The sequence below is a fragment of the Manacus candei genome, unplaced genomic scaffold (assembly GCF_025592945.1).
Source record: "Manacus candei isolate 608988 ecotype Guabito, Panama unplaced genomic scaffold, ASM2559294v1 h1tg000050l, whole genome shotgun sequence".
Taxonomy (NCBI): domain Eukaryota; kingdom Metazoa; phylum Chordata; class Aves; order Passeriformes; family Pipridae; genus Manacus; species Manacus candei.
The window spans coordinates 33425925-33445634 of NW_026138098.1; the positions used below are offsets into that span (position 1 = coordinate 33425925).

At 40.1% G+C, this 19710-nt stretch overlaps 1 protein-coding gene across 3 annotated transcripts in view; it reads right to left on the reverse strand.

Annotated features, from left to right (window-relative positions):
- HERC4 (HECT and RLD domain containing E3 ubiquitin protein ligase 4) overlaps positions 1 to 19299 on the reverse strand; it is a 30251-nt gene extending 10952 nt beyond the window's left edge. For 2 of the 3 annotated variants that reach the window (XM_051800250.1, XM_051800248.1), the window contains exons 1-16: positions 19156 to 19299; positions 18240 to 18392; positions 16766 to 17055; positions 13931 to 14090; positions 12490 to 12566; positions 10964 to 11185; positions 9935 to 10026; positions 7593 to 7723; positions 6453 to 6613; positions 6007 to 6083; positions 3832 to 3956; positions 3255 to 3314; positions 2824 to 2935; positions 2300 to 2489; positions 1259 to 1431; positions 447 to 563 (exon numbers count right to left, since the gene is read on the reverse strand). In XM_051800250.1, the coding sequence (XP_051656210.1) occupies positions 447 to 563; positions 1259 to 1431; positions 2300 to 2489; positions 2824 to 2935; positions 3255 to 3314; positions 3832 to 3956; positions 6007 to 6083; positions 6453 to 6613; positions 7593 to 7723; positions 9935 to 10026; positions 10964 to 11185; positions 12490 to 12566; positions 13931 to 14090; positions 16766 to 16991 (1923 nt within the window). In that variant the 5' untranslated portion in view covers positions 16992 to 17055; positions 18240 to 18392; positions 19156 to 19299. The remainder of the gene's footprint in view (positions 1 to 446; positions 564 to 1258; positions 1432 to 2299; positions 2490 to 2823; positions 2936 to 3254; positions 3315 to 3831; positions 3957 to 6006; positions 6084 to 6452; positions 6614 to 7592; positions 7724 to 9934; positions 10027 to 10963; positions 11186 to 12489; positions 12567 to 13930; positions 14091 to 16765; positions 17056 to 18239; positions 18393 to 19155) is intronic. The other variant, XM_051800249.1, reaches the window with a different exon arrangement.
- Positions 19300 to 19710: the final 411 nt, after the last annotated feature.

The window sequence follows — 19710 nt, forward strand, 5'->3', positions numbered from 1 at the left end:
ATTACCTCAGTTCTTGTTGCCATACTCAGAATACATCAGTTGTCTGCCCCTGCAACTCCCTACTACACTTCTTGCCTTCATTATCCAAGACAGTTTCAGCTTTATCATACAGCAATGCAGATTATTCTGGACATCTTCCTATCATGAATTACTACTCTCCTAACTTTCCTGACATGGCAAGTCTCAAGTGACAGCATTCTAAATCAGTGTTTAATTGACAGATTCAAATGTTGAGCAGTGTTAGTCCTAAAAATGACACCCTAGAAGAAGCACTGCTACTTAACAATTCTTCCTTAGCTCGTACCTGACATAAGTCTGTTCAGCACCAGTGAACTGTGAAGTGCCCATGTTTAGAGAATCTACAGACCTCTCTAAAGGGATAAAACAAAAACAAAACGTGGGAGGAAAACCCCACAAAACCCCAGATAAAAACCAACACAACTTACCATTCCCAACACCTGCTGCTGGAACCAGTTGGCATAGTCATTTCTGATATCTATCAAATCTTGTATCTCATGAATGTAAAATCTGTCATACTGTATAACTTGTCCTCTTTCATTTACCTAAAGAAGTGCAATTTATTTTTTTATTAGCTTTCAGAGGGATATTTTCCATGTTTTTCAAGCATTTGATACATCAGCCACAGATACCCAGCTACTACAAAAATTCTAGAAAAACAACAGTGCCTACAAGAAAGCAAAAAACAATGGACACGTGGATTATTCACAATCCCATCAAAGATTCAAAGAAAAATAAAATTAACTGTGCACACAGTATCACATAACAACGCTGCCACTTTGAAACACTGTATCATCTCACAGGAACATTGAAAATATACATATACACTATACAATGCAATAAATACTTGCTCCTGGATTTGCACAAGTTTAAGAACTATGATTCAATAACTCCATTCTTAATTACAGTATGAACACTATCTCCATTACCTGTGAGAAGAGGGACAGTTTTCATTTAAAAGCATTAAGCTTTAAAAAAAAAAAAAAAAAAGAGACATGGAAAAATAACTTTATACAAGCCTTATACGAAGGCTTGTCTCTACAGTATAATTTTAATCCAGAAGCATCCTAACAAAATCCAAATCCCAATGGTTCATAGGTCCAGACAGAACAACTACAGGTATTTCTGTAGATGAAATGCTAAGTATTTTAACTCTTTAGTAACTTAACTTTTAACTACTACACAGGACACAGACGCTGACAAACAGTGAAGTAATTGCTTAAAAATGACATAAACATACTCTGTGCAGTATTTCCAGAACTCTGAAAGCTGTGTGCAGGAAATTGGTAAGTATTCTTCTATCAGAAGGCGGAAGGCCAATCTTGCACAGCTTCAAAAGGTGGACTACGACATCCTTGTAGAGTTCCACTATCTTGAGGAACAGTGGAGGTTCAAGTAGAGACCACCAATTTTCTGTCAACACACAGTGAACACAAATTTTGTACTGCCACTGCAATGCCAGGATATCCTTTTAACAAAAAAACAGGTCTGGCTAGAAAGCATAATTATCAATTACTCAAAAAAAAAAGTTTTAACACATCATTGTTACACATCAGCCCTTTAAAAAAAATTATCAGTTTGCTTTTCTTTACAGCAGACAAGCTCTTTACTCTCACCAAAAACTACTGAAAAGCACAAGGGACAGGTTACAAGGCAAAACATAACTGAGGAAGAAGAAAGGACCCTCTCAAAAAGGTGTCAATTAAAAAGGAAATATTCTAAAATCTCGGTTCTTTAAGCTGAATTTCAGCTGACAGGAGTCACAACAAGAAGGTGCAAGGAAGTAGAGCCAAAAAACAGAGCTACTCTCAGCTGCATATTTGAAGACCATGTCTTAGCATCAGTGAGAAAAGATGAACTGCTCAGAAGCAACAGAACAGGTGCTGAAGGCAGAACCAAGCCAACTGAACATCTGCTCTGCAACACTTCAGTGAGCTGCTCAGAGCCTGCTGGCTGTCTGACCACATCACTGTCACTTTAAAGGGCAAAGACACATAGCAAATACATGGAACTGCACGGTTTAACTCCTCCCAAATGGAATCCCTCCAGAACTTAAAATACCACATGCATTCATAGGGATGGCCTGTTAACTCACCCAGAAGCAACAGAATAAGTGTTTTCTTACACCAAGCAGTGTTAAGCCTTAACTTTCTCACTGGGGAATTCTACTGAACTGTAAATACACAGCAGGTGTTGCCACGACCAAGTCTTTATTGATGGAACTTCTTTATACTTTCATCTAGAGATCCTTAGTTTCAACAGTAGAAATTCAGTTTCTTACCAAGAACTTTCAAAGGAGCTTTTTCTAGGTTCAGAATAGCTGCTCCAAAAGGAATAGCTAATGTTGTGAAATTGTTTTCATCACTCATCAGTGGGCACTCTGGTAGAGTGAGATACAGCCTCAAAGCTTCAACATCTGGTAAGGAGCTGGTCAATTTGGGAATAAGGTTCTTTTCCAAACTAGCTGCCACCTACAGCACATCACAAAATTCTGTTTATTTTGATGCAGTTGAGAATTCAAACAAATGCTCACCTATATAAAAACTGATCTAGAAAACAATAATTAAGAGTTATAAATTAAGACTATTTATACATTTAGAGACAAGACATTATGGTAAATATTAAAATAGAGCATGCCAATGTGTTACTTAATTGTTAGAACACAATACATTTTTACACATTTGCAGTTGATATATTATTGAGTAAATAAATATATTTAAAGGGTTGGAGCAAGCACAAGAGTAGTATTGCTGGAGACTTGTAATGTAGAGAGTCCCAAACATAAGGAAAATATGCAGCACAAACCTGTTGAGATATGTGAGCATGCTCAGGTTGTATGAGTTTGTGAAATAGTAGTCTAGCAGCATTCATATCAACCCCTGAGAATCTAGTGCTGGTTTTGTAATGATCATCATTGCTGCACAAAGAAAAAAAATACAGAAAGACTGAATCCTGTGTTCTCAACAACTCAAGATTCCCCCCCCTTGAATTTTAGACCTACTAACTAAGGAATGAAAATGTCTCAGACTTCCATTGCTTGTATGACTTTAGAAGCAACTGGAAAAAAGTCTTCTCTAACTGTAAGACAACACTTGGCAGGAAAGGAGCTGGAAGTTTAACCTGTGGGTTCAGTGCAGCCCCCAGGAAGGCATTCCCTCTCAAACAAGAGACACTGAGACAGCTGCCACCTTTAATGCTGACCACAGTAATACTTGTTTAAAACCAGGAGCACTTACCTCAAAGCCAAAAAGCTCCCATTCAGGCACCCAGCTGAGGAGAATGTTCCATCGATTTCACTGAAATTGTTCACAGGAATGTTACATTTTGTTTGCCTCTTACAAATTAGCATTTGCTAAGAAAACTGTAATCCCTAATAAATTACATTGTATAAAGGATGGGACTCTGACTTGAATGGGACTAAACAACACAAGATAAAACCTTCCATTCAAGAAAATGCTTAAGACAGCTAAATCATAGCAAGTATTGCAATTTAATTGCTTTGTATCCTCTTTTATTAAAGTAGAAGCAATAAACTTTGAGATGTTGTTTTCATATTCCTTTACATGTACTGCTATTTTTCAGTGAGCAATTAGATAATTTAATCTTGCATAGTCATCTAAACTGGGACAGAGAGACACAGTCTAAAGGATTTAAACTACTCAACAAGCACAACAATGAAAGCACAGCAAAAGCTCTGCACATCATAAAATCAGTAACTAAAAACAGCCTTGTCTATGTATGCCCAAAGCCCTATTAATACTCAGTTCATAAGTAAAATTATGAAAGACAACTTCTTTCCTCAACATCACTTACTTAGCTATTTCTACAGGAAGTCTTCCAGATGGGAAAGTCAGCAATTTTTGAATAAACGTTTCATTCACAGTCCAGATCTGCTTCAAAAGGTCAGGGTACCTAAAATCATCTGGTGGCACCATATTCTAAATAAATGTTAAGAGAAAGCATAAAGAATCAGGCATACAAAATTGATTTCCAGAAAAATCAGCCTTGTGGTCCAGCAGCTCCTTTCTCCACTGAGTGACAATTTGCCTACCCAGACTATTACTGTGAGATACACCCAAGGAAAAATTTACTGTATTCAAGCCCTTCTGCATTCATTGTGAAAGCAGTGGTGTGCTAATTCCCAGTACAGCTTACTGAACAGCAAACTCCTTAACCATACAGTACTCTCCTATACAGGGAGCACTGAACAAGCTTCAGACATGAGCAGCAAGCATCTCCTCTCCAGCCACTGAGCCACTCAGCTCCCAGCCCAGCTGTGAGCACACAGAAAAGGAGCCATTCAATTTTTCAGACAGCTGTTCTTCTACCCCACTTCCATCAGGTTCCCCTGAGAATGACTCATGTTTCTCTGAATGTGCACTGCATCATCAGACGAGCTGCATCTTGAAGTGCTGCTCATGTAAAATGAACTCCGTTAAGACTTCTAATTGTAAAGAGGAGAACCAAGATCATTGTTTTGAGTAGGAGCATTGGTTCAAAAAGAGATGGTAAATAGCACAAAAAATAAGATTAAGCTAGTAAAAGGAAATGTTTCTCCTGATGGTGCAGTCTGAGTATGACTGCTGAGTATGACACAGCTCACTTAGTATGACAACTACTATCTGCTGCCAAAAATTAGCACTTCTGATCCCATCCTACAGCATCAGGATGAGGAAGCCTCTTGCCATTTCCCTTGTGTCCAGCCAAAGTGTCACTTAACTCACAATGACACAACTCAGGGAACCGAGCTGCCCAAACACTGACTTGGGAAAACAAACAGATTTTGGCTGTGCCCCCTCAACTGGCAAGGCCACACAAGTCCCAGGGGTACAGTGCTCAACGTAACTTGGAAAGAATTCAGTACAAATTACCAAACTAAAGAGTACTAGGAGGGATACTTTTTCAGCATCAAAGATCATCTATTGCTAATACTTTTCGTACAGAACAAGCCACAATGCCTGCATTCACAGTCTCCAGTTCATCTCAATTAGTCAGTCAGAAACTACTCCAGTAATTACGAAAACTGCACACAAGGAAGTTTTTGAGGGAGTTATAATAGAGAAGTTTCAAGCCTATACTGTAAGTAATTTTTCCAGTCTACACCTGCTAGACAAGTTTCTCTCAAATACAGTAATAGTTAAAACTCAATCAGAATTAAGAAAAAAACCCAACCAAACAATCCTAGAAAAACTGCTGTTTCTGTACAACCAGAACAGGCTCTGAGCACAAGGGGCTGTTGCAAGTCTGACTTCCCCACTAAAATACATTTTCCCTTCTGTCCAAATTAGTTTTCACCCTACACACTCAACTCTTGATGCTTCATTAATCCCTGTGATCTAATATCTGCTGAGCTGTATTGGAAACAGTCCCACGTAACTTCATCTTGTTTTTAACTCCCAACTCATCCTCCAATAGCATTTCCTTTCCATCACACTTCCACACTGCCATTTTTACTGTAAAGTCCTTCTAGACTTTTTTTTCCCTTTTAAAATACTAGAAGTTAAACTAATTAATTCTTGTTCTTTTAATACCTGAGTTTTTAAGATTAGCATAAAACTATCATGTAACAAACCACCTACAATTTTTAGCAAAAAGCTTCATTTGTTTCCTTTGTGGAAATGTTGTGGTAAGTTAAAATGGCTACAGAGCAGAAGACAGAATAGCTGCAGTCAGGAGTTACTGAGGAGGACTGGGCAGGAGTAAAGAGCTCAAATATTTCATAGGTTTTTCCTTTATGACATGAAAAGAAGTGCATTCATCCATCAAGAAAAAAGGTTATGCCAGACAGTCTCAAGAGCTTCCTGACAGCTAACACTCACTAACTGGATCCAAGTCCTCCAATTGCTACATTCCCTTAGGACCTTTTGCTTCCACACTGCTCCAACAAACTTTACAATACAGTCACCTTCAAAATCTTTTAAAATGCACAAGAAAAACTAAAATTCAACTTTGACAAGCTTTGGAACCAAAGTATATTTAATTTGTTACCTGAGGACAAAAGTAGTGTGCAAAACTTTGGTCCCCACCAGAGAAAATTCTCTTGACACAGTAACACTCCTCACTTTCTGCAATAGCAATAAAAAACAGGGCACTGTGAAAATGTGAAATTGAAAAATAATTAAGACACTGCAATCAACACTTGGTTAGAAAAAGGTTCCTTTGTTGCAGAACCTCACTGAAGCATATCTTTGCAATACAATAGTTGAGACCATCTTTACCTGAGGTTAAGTTTTAGCTGTAGTGCTAGCAGAGGACCTAACCCAACAGAAGTAAGCATGTATTTCCTACAGCAGGAGTGGACTGTAAGGAACACAGTGGAAACAAACTGCTTGGAAGAAAGTGGTGATAGCCCATACTTAGTTTAAATCTCAACAATTTTAAGACACTATGAAGGAACAGGAAACCAAGAAGTAAATACACCAGCTGTTGCTTACCTGTGGTCATGGGGCACTGAGTACTGTAGGGAATCCAGTTTCCTTTCACTGTGAAGGGACTTTTCCTGTTACTGGTTGTTCCTGTCCCTAACTGCCCATTTCCTCCGAGTCCAAAAGAATAAATTCTTCCAGAGGAAGGAACGAAGGCAGTCGTGTGCTGCCTAGGGCAAACAGAAGTCAGCAACAAAACCCCAAGCATTATAATGTGCTTTGTGCAGGCCACTCTAAGAACTCTGTTAAACACTCTGGTAAAGGTCCTGTCACATCCAAGGCTCCACTTCTCTCCTGGCAATACACTGGCATGTACTCCAACAGGCAATATCCCATTGCCATGGAAGAGTTCATGGAATGGAAATGCCAGTGCTTAGCCCCCATCTGACCTTTAGAGCACATCTCTAGACATTCAGAAATATCCAGTTTCTACCAGACTGCCTCCATCCCCTTTCTCCTCCCATCCTTCTCAACTCCAGATGTCCTCTCTCCAATCACAAGCCTGACAAGAACCAGCAGTGAATTTCTGTAAACTGTGTAAAGGGAGTGAATGCACACGATGTCAACTAAACCTTTACATTTATATATTCTTTAACCCAAATAATGGTGAGCCCCTGTCTTAAAAAACTTATGCTGCTTCCCTCATTTTTTTTTCTTAGAGTGCAATTCTTTGTATTTTCATGTGTGCTGGGAATTTTTTCCATTTCTTGGGTGCTACTGTAATATAAAGAATAAAAAACCCATGAGGAACTGAACTGCCATACAGTATTACAGGTACTTCATAAAACAGGTTATGTTTTCAAATTTTACACTTATTCTCAGTGCTGCTCATGTACCTTCCCAAACACACTTGTTCTTTAATAGGAAAAGATGAAGTGACAGCAACAAACACCTTCACACTTCACACTATTGCTCACACTTTCAGTTCAGAGAATCAGAGCCTCTCAAACACATAACTTCCTTTAGTTCTTCTACTGAATGCTTTTAAAATCCCAGTAACATCTTTAAATACCTTTTGTTAGGGATCAGCTTGTTCTCCCTAACCGTGAAGGGTAAGGAAAACCCCACTTCATATTGCAATAGATATGAAGTTTCACACAAACCAAGTTACCCTTAAGATTCACAGTGCTAGCACAGAATAGTCCTTACCTGCCACAAGTGATCTGCGTGACAACACTTCCCATAAGTTCAAAAACTTTCCTTGGGTTTATCTCATGGCTGGTAGAGTTATGACCCAACTGACCGTAGCCTCCAGCTCCAAATGTAAAAACCCCACCTTCCTAAACAAAGAAATTATTTGCATTAAAATTATAGTACATCTCACAACAAGAAACTTAACAGAAATTACGGATTTAATAATAAATCTCCTTGTCTGATGATTTTGTGACTGTGGGGAAAGGATAGAAAATACATATGCATAAGAGGGCCCTGAGACACAAAAGGGTCATAAGTTAACTGGAGTTATGAAAATGTGGCACAGCTATGAAGTATTACCTTATTCATGTTACATCACGCTCGTGTCATTTCCATATCACTGTACAACAGTCCTGCCATTAACCTGTGTCATTCACAGACACTAATCCTCGTTTTTCTTTCCTCTTTTCCAATTTTCTTGATAAACTACAACAGTATATAAACTCTCACTCCTGCTTTGGCTTTGAAACTCTGAATACAAATTCTAATGCAATTAGCAAGCAGGAAGCTGCTCTCCTCAGGCAGATGATGCAGAGTCTGACTGAAACAGCTTCCCTATTTGAAAGCATAAGAAATCAGAATATTTCAACACTGTTGTAAGGCAAGTAATCATGCAACTTACCTCACAACAACTTTAAAACTTTACAGTTTCAAAGCATTTGAAAATGAAAAGCTGTTTCTTTCAATTCTACTCTGCATCAGCCTGGACCTCAGCTGGAAATCATCACATCTGCTGAGCAAATCAGGCTCCGTCACTGAGTCAGGATAACAAACAGTGACAGGGTTTTCTGCAGCTCAGAAGGACTTGCACAATGCTCACAAACATACACAGTGCTGTCTACAGCAGGTGCATCAAAACCCCTGGTTCTGCAAGGCCTCTCATGCAAAGGACAACAGAGTTATCCACTGAGTCCACCAGCTTTAAAGCAAGTTTGAAGTTAACTTCTATACATGAAAAAGGAAAATAAGCATTTAGAATGCAAGTTACAGACTGCTGCTTGCTTTACATTCTGTATTTCCCAAAGCTCAACGTCAATATAAATTTCAGGATAAGGAAGTTGACAAGTTTTAACTTGCTGCAGTATAAAAATTCAAACTAACATATTTTAAAAAGCCATACATTTACCCAAAGCAAATAAACACAGGTGTTTTTTTTCCCTCTCCAGAAATAAAACATTAAAAATAATTACTTCCAAAATCCTAATGCCTTCTATAACAACACTCTGAACTCAAGAGATTTGGACATGAACTGGCTATTTAGTCACTTTTCCAAATCTTGAACAGGCAAAATTGTTTTCTACTCCTCTCAGTGGTAAGCTCAAAATATTCTGTTTATAAATTGTTACTTTTTACTGAGAGTGGCAAGCAGGAAATGCCTAAACATTAACACATAAAGATTTAAATACTCAAGTCTAATTCAACTATTAAACCCAAAAAGTCCAAGAGTCAATCATTTAAATTAAGACATGTATGTATCGTTTTACCCACTACAAAATAAAGGCACTTACCATAACCTGATGCTTGAAATAAAATATTCATCACTAAAATGACTGTAAGAATGAGCAGCAGCATTATATATTCTATGCTGCTGCCAAATATTTCCAAATAAGTTTAAAAGTTTAAAAGGAAGGCTTCAAATACTGCATTTAGCCAACAGTTCTGTATCAGGCAATTTGACATATATCACCTCTCTATTTTAATCATCAATAATTAATTTTAATTCCTACGTCTCTGTACAAACACACTGCACTGACACAGAACACGTTCTTTTTTTCCCAAATCCATTTTGAAATAAGTGACCCATTTTTCACAGAACCTCACACAATAATACCTGCAATATGTAATTCCTCATTAACTGTACTCTCACTTATGACTGGCAATAAATGAACTTCCCCAAGGAGGAGTCTGTTTTCTCCATGATCCTACTTGGTGAGTGATTTGGTCTGATCATGAACACAGCAATGCCAGAGACATTACAGTCAGAAAAGAGCTCCTCCCTTTAGGATACACTAAAGTAAATTCAATACCTGCATAATTTTAATAATGCAACATAGAGTTTCCTATCAAAAATGCTATATTTTGTATGCTCAATTTCACCAACTCTGACAAAAAGACTGCTGAAAAATTTCCTGTATTGGGGATTTTTTTCAAATATTTAACCACTGTTTCCTCAACTTTATCCAATAAACTTAGAAGCCATTTATTCAGAATTTAGTTTATTATTTCCTATTCAGACAGCACCTTTTCCTGGAAACATTAAAAAAACTGAAGCAGAAACATATCTTTAAGTATTGTACCTTCGTAAGGGCAGCAGTATGATCTTCTCCACAACATATATGAACAACCTTCTGACTTCTCAGTGACTTCAGCAGTGTAGGAACATACCTGTCTGAACAGTTTAATAAAGCAGTAGGTCACCTATTTTTGAAGTAAAAACCAAAACCCAAACAGTTTTGCTCATTTATTCTAATTTTGTTCTAGTCAAACAAGCACTCTGAAATTGTTGGCACACAATGCAAATCACTGTGACCGAGTTTCAGATCTTGGAGATGAAGTGTTACTGCAGCAAAAACAGGGGCTACTGCACTGAAACACTTTGGAGCCCATGTTTTTAAAGTGTCCCTGTAAGTCAGTGTCAGTAGGTATTCTTTGGAATGTGTGTTCACACACACACAGCTTGATATTAATAAATGCATAACAGACCCAAGCACCCAAGGATCAGGAAGCACGACTTCCTTCCATCATCAGAACAAATCAACTTTGTCATCCAGCTGAACAAAGGCAACTTTTTAATGCTAATGTCTTCAAATCTGTTAGGTGTGCTAACATGTCTGCAAGAAACTGTACCAGCACACAAAAAAGGGATTTTATTGAGTAGTGATGCTACATAAAAAACTGGGGTTCTACACATTCCAAAGAATATGGAGAAGCAACTGAAGTCTCACGTGAGATCTTCTTATTATATGAGTGTGACCAGAATTAAGGCATTAATTCAGATGTGCATTTTCTTTACAACACACTTTTCTTATTTTAAACGGTGTTGACAACAAGGAACCGGTGAGAAAATCTGAACTCATGAAACCATCTATAGATTATTCATTACTAAACTGTTCAGAATTTCAACACAACACTGTCAGAATTCTCACTACAAAACCGAGGAAAGAAGACACCTTTGTGTCTTCTTCAGGAATCCCACGTGACACCAGCACTCTTTGACAACATTCAACAACAGTTTGTCCCGTCTGCTTGTTTTCTAGTATTGCTGTCCCTGCATTCACAACCCAAACCCTCCAGCATGGAATTTTACTGCAGCAATGTTTACCTACCATTATCATCATTTAGACCCAGCTGCCCAAATTTGTTGCGTCCCCATCCAAAAATGGCTCCAGAAAGAGTTAGTACAAAACTATGAGCTCCTCCTGCTGCAATCTGTGCAAAAGGGATTCCCAGCAGAGATTTAATCATATGTGGTGAGGTTTGTTTTTTATACTCATAACCTAAGCCCAGCTGGCCATATTTGTTTTGTCCCCAGGAAAACACTTCACTTCCTGTTGGAAGGAAAAAATAAACAACCAAGAAACACAGTCAATACAGTTTAATTATACCATGTTTATCCACTGTAAGAAGAGCTAAAAGTTATGTTTGAGTTTCAAAATGCTTACAAATTACTGACTTCTGAAGCTAAGCATTCTTGTGTAATTTGCAGGCATTCAACTCAAATATTTCACCAGACAAAGTATTTAAATAGTATTCAAACCCCTCAAAACTTCTCTTAACATTCCTGTTTCAACAGTGTTAGATAAACTGAGTATGATTATCACAAAGTAAGATACTGTTCCACTGGAAGCTGCACTACTACATAGATTTTTATGGAGAGATCTGCCAATACTGGACATGCAAAATTTTCCAATTTCCCATCAAAAGCCTCATTTAAGCTTTTCTAAGCTAACACACTGAATTTCCACACACAATTTAAGAGACACACATTTCAAAACAATGTCTTCATCATATGATCAACGAAGCACAAAGTTTATAAGGTCATTTGATGCCTTACAAAGAAAAAATCATTTTAAAGAATGACAAGTCAAAGAGCTATTTATGTTAAGATTGCCTCCAAACATTCTACTGAACACCCACTGTTTTGCTGAGGTATTTACTATCCTAAAGATCAACACCCCATCACAAAACACTTTGCTTTTGCTGATGTGATACATTTCCAAGAGCAGTGTTCCCTTCACAATGCTTCCTATGTCTCTCCTATCTCCATCTTTCCCATAAGAGTTTTATCAAGATGGGAAAACAATGAAACCCATCTCCTGGGGTACAGGTCTCTCAGATTTTATTTATTTAACAACAAAACCCAAAAAAACCCCCCAACAGTGCATGAACAGAAACAGAGCTGCAGATCTATGAATTGGCAATAGGACAGTGATGTTGTACGTGAAGCTTGCAATTATTTAAAACACTGAGTTAATTTTAAATTACAAATCTAAAATTTATGACATTCTTGTACCTTTGACCAACAGAATGTTTAACAGCACAACTCTAATACTCCCCACATTCTACTGCTGATCTTAACTCAGGTAAAGGGTTATTTGTAAACCTCTGCTTGCCTGCCCTGGAAACAAAAAGAAATAAAAGCAGAACAAATATGACATTTGTCTGTACATTTATTTTTTAAAGTCAGGCTTCCATCATTAAATTACACTGCCCATACCAACTTGAAATCCCACCTGTGTTAAGCGGTACCATGTTTTATAAAAACATTTCCTTTTAGAAATTAAAAATAAATGTTGGAAACTTGAACTACCTGGTAAGAAATTACACAAAACTTCAGAATAATCTGGCTTACCTTTTGAGAGTGCTAGGGAGTGATAGTAACCACAAGCAACTTGAACAATTTGGACCTCTGATAAGCTTTTAATGTTTCTATTGGGGTAAGAAAACAGAGAAAGAATTAAGCTACTAGATCGTGGTATGGAATATAAAGTCATGGCAAAAGATAATATACAAAAAGTGAATCCTTTTCACTAAAGCACACATGAAACTAATTCAAACATCCTAACTTTAACTAGAAGGTATTTAGTAAAGCCTTAAGTCAAAACAGCTGCTTTTCTAACGCTTTTAAGGACAGGTTTGGTCTTATTTTCAAATTAAGTCTGTAAAAGGCCATAATGAAGAATTAGGGAGGTTCATGTGCTAGAGGGAGATGTCATACAGCTGAATGGAGGAACTAATAAAGAATGCAAGAAGAAATCAATTCTTACTTCCCAGTTTCCAAAAGAAGAAAGGTTTTACAGTCTTCGTTATGTCAATATTAGATATAAAAATGTAATTACTCTCTGGTAAAAACTGAACACTATTTTTCATCTCTACCAACATTAACGTCAATCAAAACTTCAGTTTACAGAGCTATTAAATTTTGCACAATATTATAAAGAAGCTGCAAATACATCCAAATGTGCATTAAAACTAGTATGCTTTCCATTTTCGATGGAAAACCAGAAGTTTCTAAAGGGCCTGTTGGCTTTTAAATTTGATGCAGAAATAACATCTTTGGTATTTGTTGTTTATATTTTTCATATTTATACACGTGTTAGAGATAGTCATGAATTACTAAAGCTCCAAGGAATTGTCACTTTTGTGTGTCTTTTCCTTAGGCAAAAAAATAAGTTAATAATTAGAAAACATCCAGCTTGCAAACACACAAACTCACTGCTACAGACAGTCACACTGGTTTCTGAAAATGTGGACTTCAGGTAGCTAGAATGCTTGTTCTGGGAACAAGCAAGTGAACCTGGACAGCGTTCATTTTTAAAATTAGGTTTGATCACAGCTGTAAAACTTTGGGGAGAAAGCTGAAGTACAAAGATCAGACAGCAAATGTACTTTCTTCAAATGTACTCCCACAACCAGTTTTGGAAGTTTAACACTTTACTTCTCTTCACCTTCTCTTAAATGGCAGTTATCAACCCCCATTTACATTCTTAAAATACCTATCCTACTTTTCCAACATAACTCTCACTCTTAATAGAGGACTATTAAAAAAAAAAACAACAAATAAAAGCACCCCAAAAAGCAACAAACCAAACCAAGCAAACTCATAACACACTTCCCACATAAGCTGACTTTTTGAGAAAGGAAACTGCCTACAGAATGCAAGTGTCATAGCTAATATACACCTTCTAATGTGTGCTTTTAACTATAACAGCAGAATAGATTAAATAATGTGACTTAAGCACATTATTTAAGAAAAAAAAAAAAAAGGCAACTTATTATCTGCTATTTTTAACCTGGGCACTCTGATGCATTCCTCTGTTCCTGGCAAGCCAAGCTGTCCATCAGTAGCCAGACCCCAAGCATATACCTGACCCTTGTCATTTAATGCAAGGGTGTGGGCTTCTCCACATGATACAGCTACAATATTTTGGGCATCCAGTGCACCAACATGCTCTAAAAAAGAAACAAACAAATAAAGTTAGTTGTTTAAAAAAAAAAAAAAAACCTCCTAACAAGCTAGGGCAGTTACAGACACTTTTATTCAGCACTATGATATGAATCGAAATTACACTGAAGTAAGCCCAGGAGCCTGCTGAAACACCCTCTATTTAAAATTGTAAGCATGCTGTTCTAGGAGAAAAAAGTTAAATTTGACACCCCAAAGTAGCCAAATAACAACTGCATCTGAACAACACACCGACGTGCACAAAACCTGCAGCTTGATCATAATGGTTCCTTCTAACCTTGCCATCTGAAAATGAGGGCAGAAACCCAGTTAACATTAAGGTCAAATAGATTATTGTCAAATGACTACACGTGTAGATATTATGTAAGAGGAAAACATTCCACCACAGCAAATTAAATTCACCTATTCACTATTAAGAAAAAAGCCTGCAAAACAAGGCAGGGCAAATTACAGACTAAAGCTACTGATTTTGCAATGAGCTGCACAATGTCCTCTTTATAATGCAAAATACTGTAGAAACAGATCCTAAAGAGTAATTTTTCTAGCCATACAGTGCATGCCTCTGAAAAGCACACACTAAAATATCTGTCACTTTTTTTTTCCAGTAGCCTGCACCAAAACCCTTAAATATACTTAGAAAAGAGGTTTTTTGGGGGTTATGATTTGTGATCAGAAGTCTAACATTTTTATTTCAGCAATAATAACATGGGGAAATACCTTAGGGCCTGTCACTAAAGCTGGAATTTTTAATAGTCCCCTTAGATAAGAGCCTGCTTGGACATTCTCACCACTGAAAAAACCACTGATGAAGTGGTATCATCAATGTAACGTGCTCTCCAAACACAGGCTAGAACAGCCTAAGTCAACTTCAAAACAATAGCTAATGTTATCTGCAACATGACAGGCGCTCAGGTTCCAAAATAAACTAACACAGGCAGCAGATATAAGTTCTTTCATACAGCTGGTCTGACTAAAGAGGTTACCACCCCAGTTCAGCCACGAGTCTGCCACAGCTCTGCCAGTGAAGAGGTCATGGAAGTGCTCTCCAGTTTGGGCACCAGCACACAGATTAGCTCAGGCTATCTTCACCAGCTGCTGAACTAGCCAGCCTCACTCTGCCTAATATGGATTAAGGAACATTCACACAATCCCTGTGGCAAGCAGAGCTCTGTGGGGAGCAAAGAGGGAAGGCATGGCTAAATAATACCAGTGGTGACATGGAGGTGGCAAAGACATGCAGTCAGCAACAAAATTATCTTCAGTGAGCAGAAGTGCATTCAAAAGAGAACATCCACCCATCTGTAAAGATACTGAGCCTCTTTAGACTAATGCCCTGACTTCATAGTACAACACTCAGCAGTATAATCAGCAACGTGTAGGTGAAAGGAAAATTAGGGAGGAGAAGGTTACAATCCTCATGACTGGTGTGTCTGAGCGTGTTAAAAAAAACAATTATAGCAGGTCCATTACATATGAAAGGTCATACAAACTAGAAGTCAGATATTTTTGTTTTAACTTTTAAAGACGATTCAGCATAATTTTCAAAGTGGGTAACAAGCAGTCAGAGTAAGTGACAAGCTGAGTTCTCAGTTTCTCTATGTTCATGAAGCACAGGATTAAAGTCTATCAGTTTTCATATCCACGTACTGCTTCCCAACAGAAGACCAAATTAGTTCAAAAAAGTTACATCTCAATTACATAAAAAAACCAAGAATCTTTAACTTGTATCAAAGTCAAAGCTCTGAGTAAAGGTGAACCACTAGAATTTCGCATGACACTTTATTTCCATTTGAAAAATTTGTGTCAATTATTGAGCCAAGCAAGCTGTAAAATTGCTATAGGAGTGATTAGAATAAACTCTTACTAAGCCTTTCCAGTTTGTTATGTTCTGCTGTGAGTAGTGTGAGCAGCACTGTTCCCTGGCTCTCAGCAGCACCAGCTATGACTCACAAGCAAGCTCTGGAGAGAGCCCATGTGCACACTCCTCTGCAGTCCCTGCAAGATGTTTACCCACTTCTGCTCTAGAACTGCACTAGCAGGGAGCAGAAACACACAGAGGACATAGGTAGGAAGAAGAAAAAAGCCCTAAGAAGTTTCACATGGCAGCCTTTAGGCTTTTCCAAATATTCTTCCTGTAGTGCTGCATATGCTGATACGTCTTTTATCAAAAGTTTTATTTTTAGTTCTTAAAAAAAAAGAACATTGCTTTAATCAGACCAGCTCTACATCACATATTAGACAACTAAAAAAACACACAGTAAGTTTCTCGACTGTGATATGTCAAATACTCATATTTCAGTAGCCAAACCCATACATATAGTACAATGCTAATCCATGTCTTGCAGCAGGTCACCTCCCCTTGAGATTTAGAACAGCCACTGAGTCTCCCACAGCCTTCAATGAAGTGATTCCATGCCAGAAACAAAAACAGTGGCACTGTCCAGCTGCACAGCAGACACAAATAGGACGGACTTCCATGTTTCACAGTTGGTTGTTTCCAACTATCACAAGAAGCAATATGTCCAATTCTTGGAAGAACTACTGTGCCTGAATTCAGCACATGCACAGACACTGGCAATCTTGGGTTTCATGTAGCATAATAAAACAAAAACCACAAGCACAACCACAAGTAACCTCCACAATTCGTTACTTACAAACTTACCGGGTCTTTTCCTGGCTTTTTCATGCCCTAGTTGTCCTAGATCATTGCATCCACATGTATAAACAGTCCCATCAACCAGGACAAAAACAGTATGTCTCAGTCCACATCCTACATCTCTGACACTCTTATTTAAGAAAAAGTCACTTTTTCTGGGTTCTAAAACAATCTCTTCATCAATTCCACCCAATCCAAGCTGTCCAAAAGACGCATTTCCCCAGCACAACATGTTTATGCTTCTCTTGATCAGAGAACTTCCAACTTCAGTTTTTTAGAATATCCCTTCTCCGTAGCTGTTAAAAAAAAAAAAAAGGAAAATGTACATTTTTCAGTATTGTCCCCAACATTTACATTATTTTCTATACAGCATGTAATCCATGAGCTCACTTTGATATACCAATATACATGTGATTTACTTTCTTGGACAGGATTTGCATTAACTCTGCAGTAAATTGCTTTCCTTCCCATTTCAGATACAACTTTTAAAATGTGCAGGTTCTTGGTTTTACAAAACTTTGCTTCAAAAATTTAAAATACCGTTCTTCATAAAACTTCTTTAAACAGCAGTCACAACCAATTCCAGCCAGGGGAAACGACCTCAGACATCTTCCAAGGAAACAGTACTGGCTACTTTCTTTACTCAAGGAGCTGCATGACTCCATAAAGCACTGTGTATGGCCTCAAGATCATCTCCAAAAACAACACTTGACTCACAGCTTGGAAAAAATTGGTCAGCTCTGATCAATCCAGTTATGCAATTCGAAGTACAATATGCTGTGTCAATCATTACATTTGAACAACTATGAGTCAACTGAACTTACGATTTAAAAGAAAATAAAGAGCTGAAATTCAAGTCCCCAGCCTTTCACTGCAATCAACAGCAGCTACAGCTTCAGCTACTCTGCAGTAAAAGAGGCCACAACTCCCCCAAGCAAACCTCCATCCCTAATCTCTAAATTGCAATTAGCAGTATTTGTGCTGACAGACTCTCCATCTGTTTGGAAAGGATACAAAGCTACACTTCTCTTTCATTTTCAGTATTGTATACCAGGAAGAATTTATGACAGTGTTTTCACTATTACTCATACTGTACTTTCAGGACAGTAATTTTCCCCATACTTTTAGAGCAATTTAAAAATCAATGCAATCCAATGTGAGATTACTATAAATTTTCATATGCACCATTACTTGGAAGACATTCTTCAGGATCATAACACACATAAACCACCTAAATACAAAACTGCTCAGGGAAGCGAGACACCAGTTAGCATCTAAGCATTACACACCCCAAAGGGCAGAATTCTTGCCAGCACAGCAGATAAACTATTTTTCTCTGCAAAAGTCAAAATACAGTAAACAAGATGCTTATTTTTGTGGCTTCACTGAGAAAAAAAAAAAAAACAACAAATAACAAAACAACAAAAACCAACCAAACCAAAACAGCCAAACAGCTCAAAATATATTGCATTCTCTTTACCTATCTCAGGTGGTGAGGCATGATCAAATATTTCCCTAGCTATATCCTACCACAATCAGAAGGGGACATCGAAAGGAAGACTGCAGTTAAGACATGGCTGTGCAACAGCACGTGTCACACATCTGCAGCAGTGACTGCAAGGCAAGCTTCAACCTGCAACACAAGAAGTTAGAAAAGACGTATTATTATAGTCCTTGAAGACTTCTATAACCAAGATTTATCTCTGTTTCCACCAGGGAAAAAAAAAAATAAGAAAAGCGCTCTTTTCTCTTGAAACGTATATGTATTTCTATGGAAGGTGGGGCTGGATTGTTTTGGTTTTTATCTTTTGGGAGTCAGTGCCCCAAGTTTTGTACTTTGGTCTCGAATCACGGCACTTTCACCCTGTCCGTGGCCAGCCCGAGTGTCGGCTCCGGGCACCGCGGCACTGACGTCAGAGCGGCCCGAGCCCACACCCGGCCGGAGCGCGGGGAAGCCCCGCATCGCTCCGGGCCGGCGGGGAGCGCCGAGCGGCGCCGGGGAAGCGCCTGGACGCTTCGCGCAGGCTGTGACCGCCACGCCCGGGCACTGACGCGCGTCCAGGCCGAGCCCCGAGCGCGGGACCCGCCCGCCCCGCCGCACACAGCCCGCGTTCCCCCGCGGGGCTCGGCCCCCGGGCCCGCCGCGCTGGGGCGCGCAGGGCGCTGGGGCGCGGCCCGGCGGCGGAGCGGGGGCGGCGGACGGTCTCCTCCGCGCCGCGCGGGTGCCCGGCGGCGCCGCCCGTCCCGCTGTCCCCGGCCCGGCCGCACCTGCCCCCGCGGGCCCGCGGCCGCCCGGCCCGGCCCGCCCCGCCCCGCTCCCGCGGCCACTTCGCCGTCCGCCCCGCGGGGCCGGAGGGCAGCAGCGCCTGGCTCCAGAGAGGCCCGGCGGGACTCACCGGCGGCGGCGAGGCGCTGCGCTCCGGTCCCCAACCCGCCCGCTGACACCGCCGGGGCGTGAGCGGCGTGAGCAGCCCCGCGGCGCGGTGACAGGCCCGGTCGCCGCTGCCGCGCAGGCGCCGGCTCGGCAGGCGGGACCGCAGCGCCCGCTCCCCGCCCGCCCGGCCCCGTGGGCAGGGCTGGGGACGCGGCACAGGGCCGGCAGCGGGGTGCGGAGCCGGGACTGCGGGGCGCGGAGCCGGGACTGCGGGGCGCCGGAAGGGACGCGGCGCTCGGAGCCGCCGCGTGTGTCGGTTCCTGCCGTTGGGCTGCGGGAGGCGGAGCGAGGAGCTGACGGCAAACAGGAGATGGACGAGGGGCCCGCGAAGCCAGGGGTGCCGGAGTGCCGCCGCCGCGCTGCCGGGGTGCCCGCCGGAGCGCAGGCTGGGCGCGGGTGTTCGCTCCGGTGGCTGCAGCTGGGCGCGTTCTGGGCTCGGCAACAAGGGAGCGCTGTAAAGCAGATCTTCGCTGTGCTACATCAGTGTTTTTAAACTGAGAATTAAAAAAACTGGAGT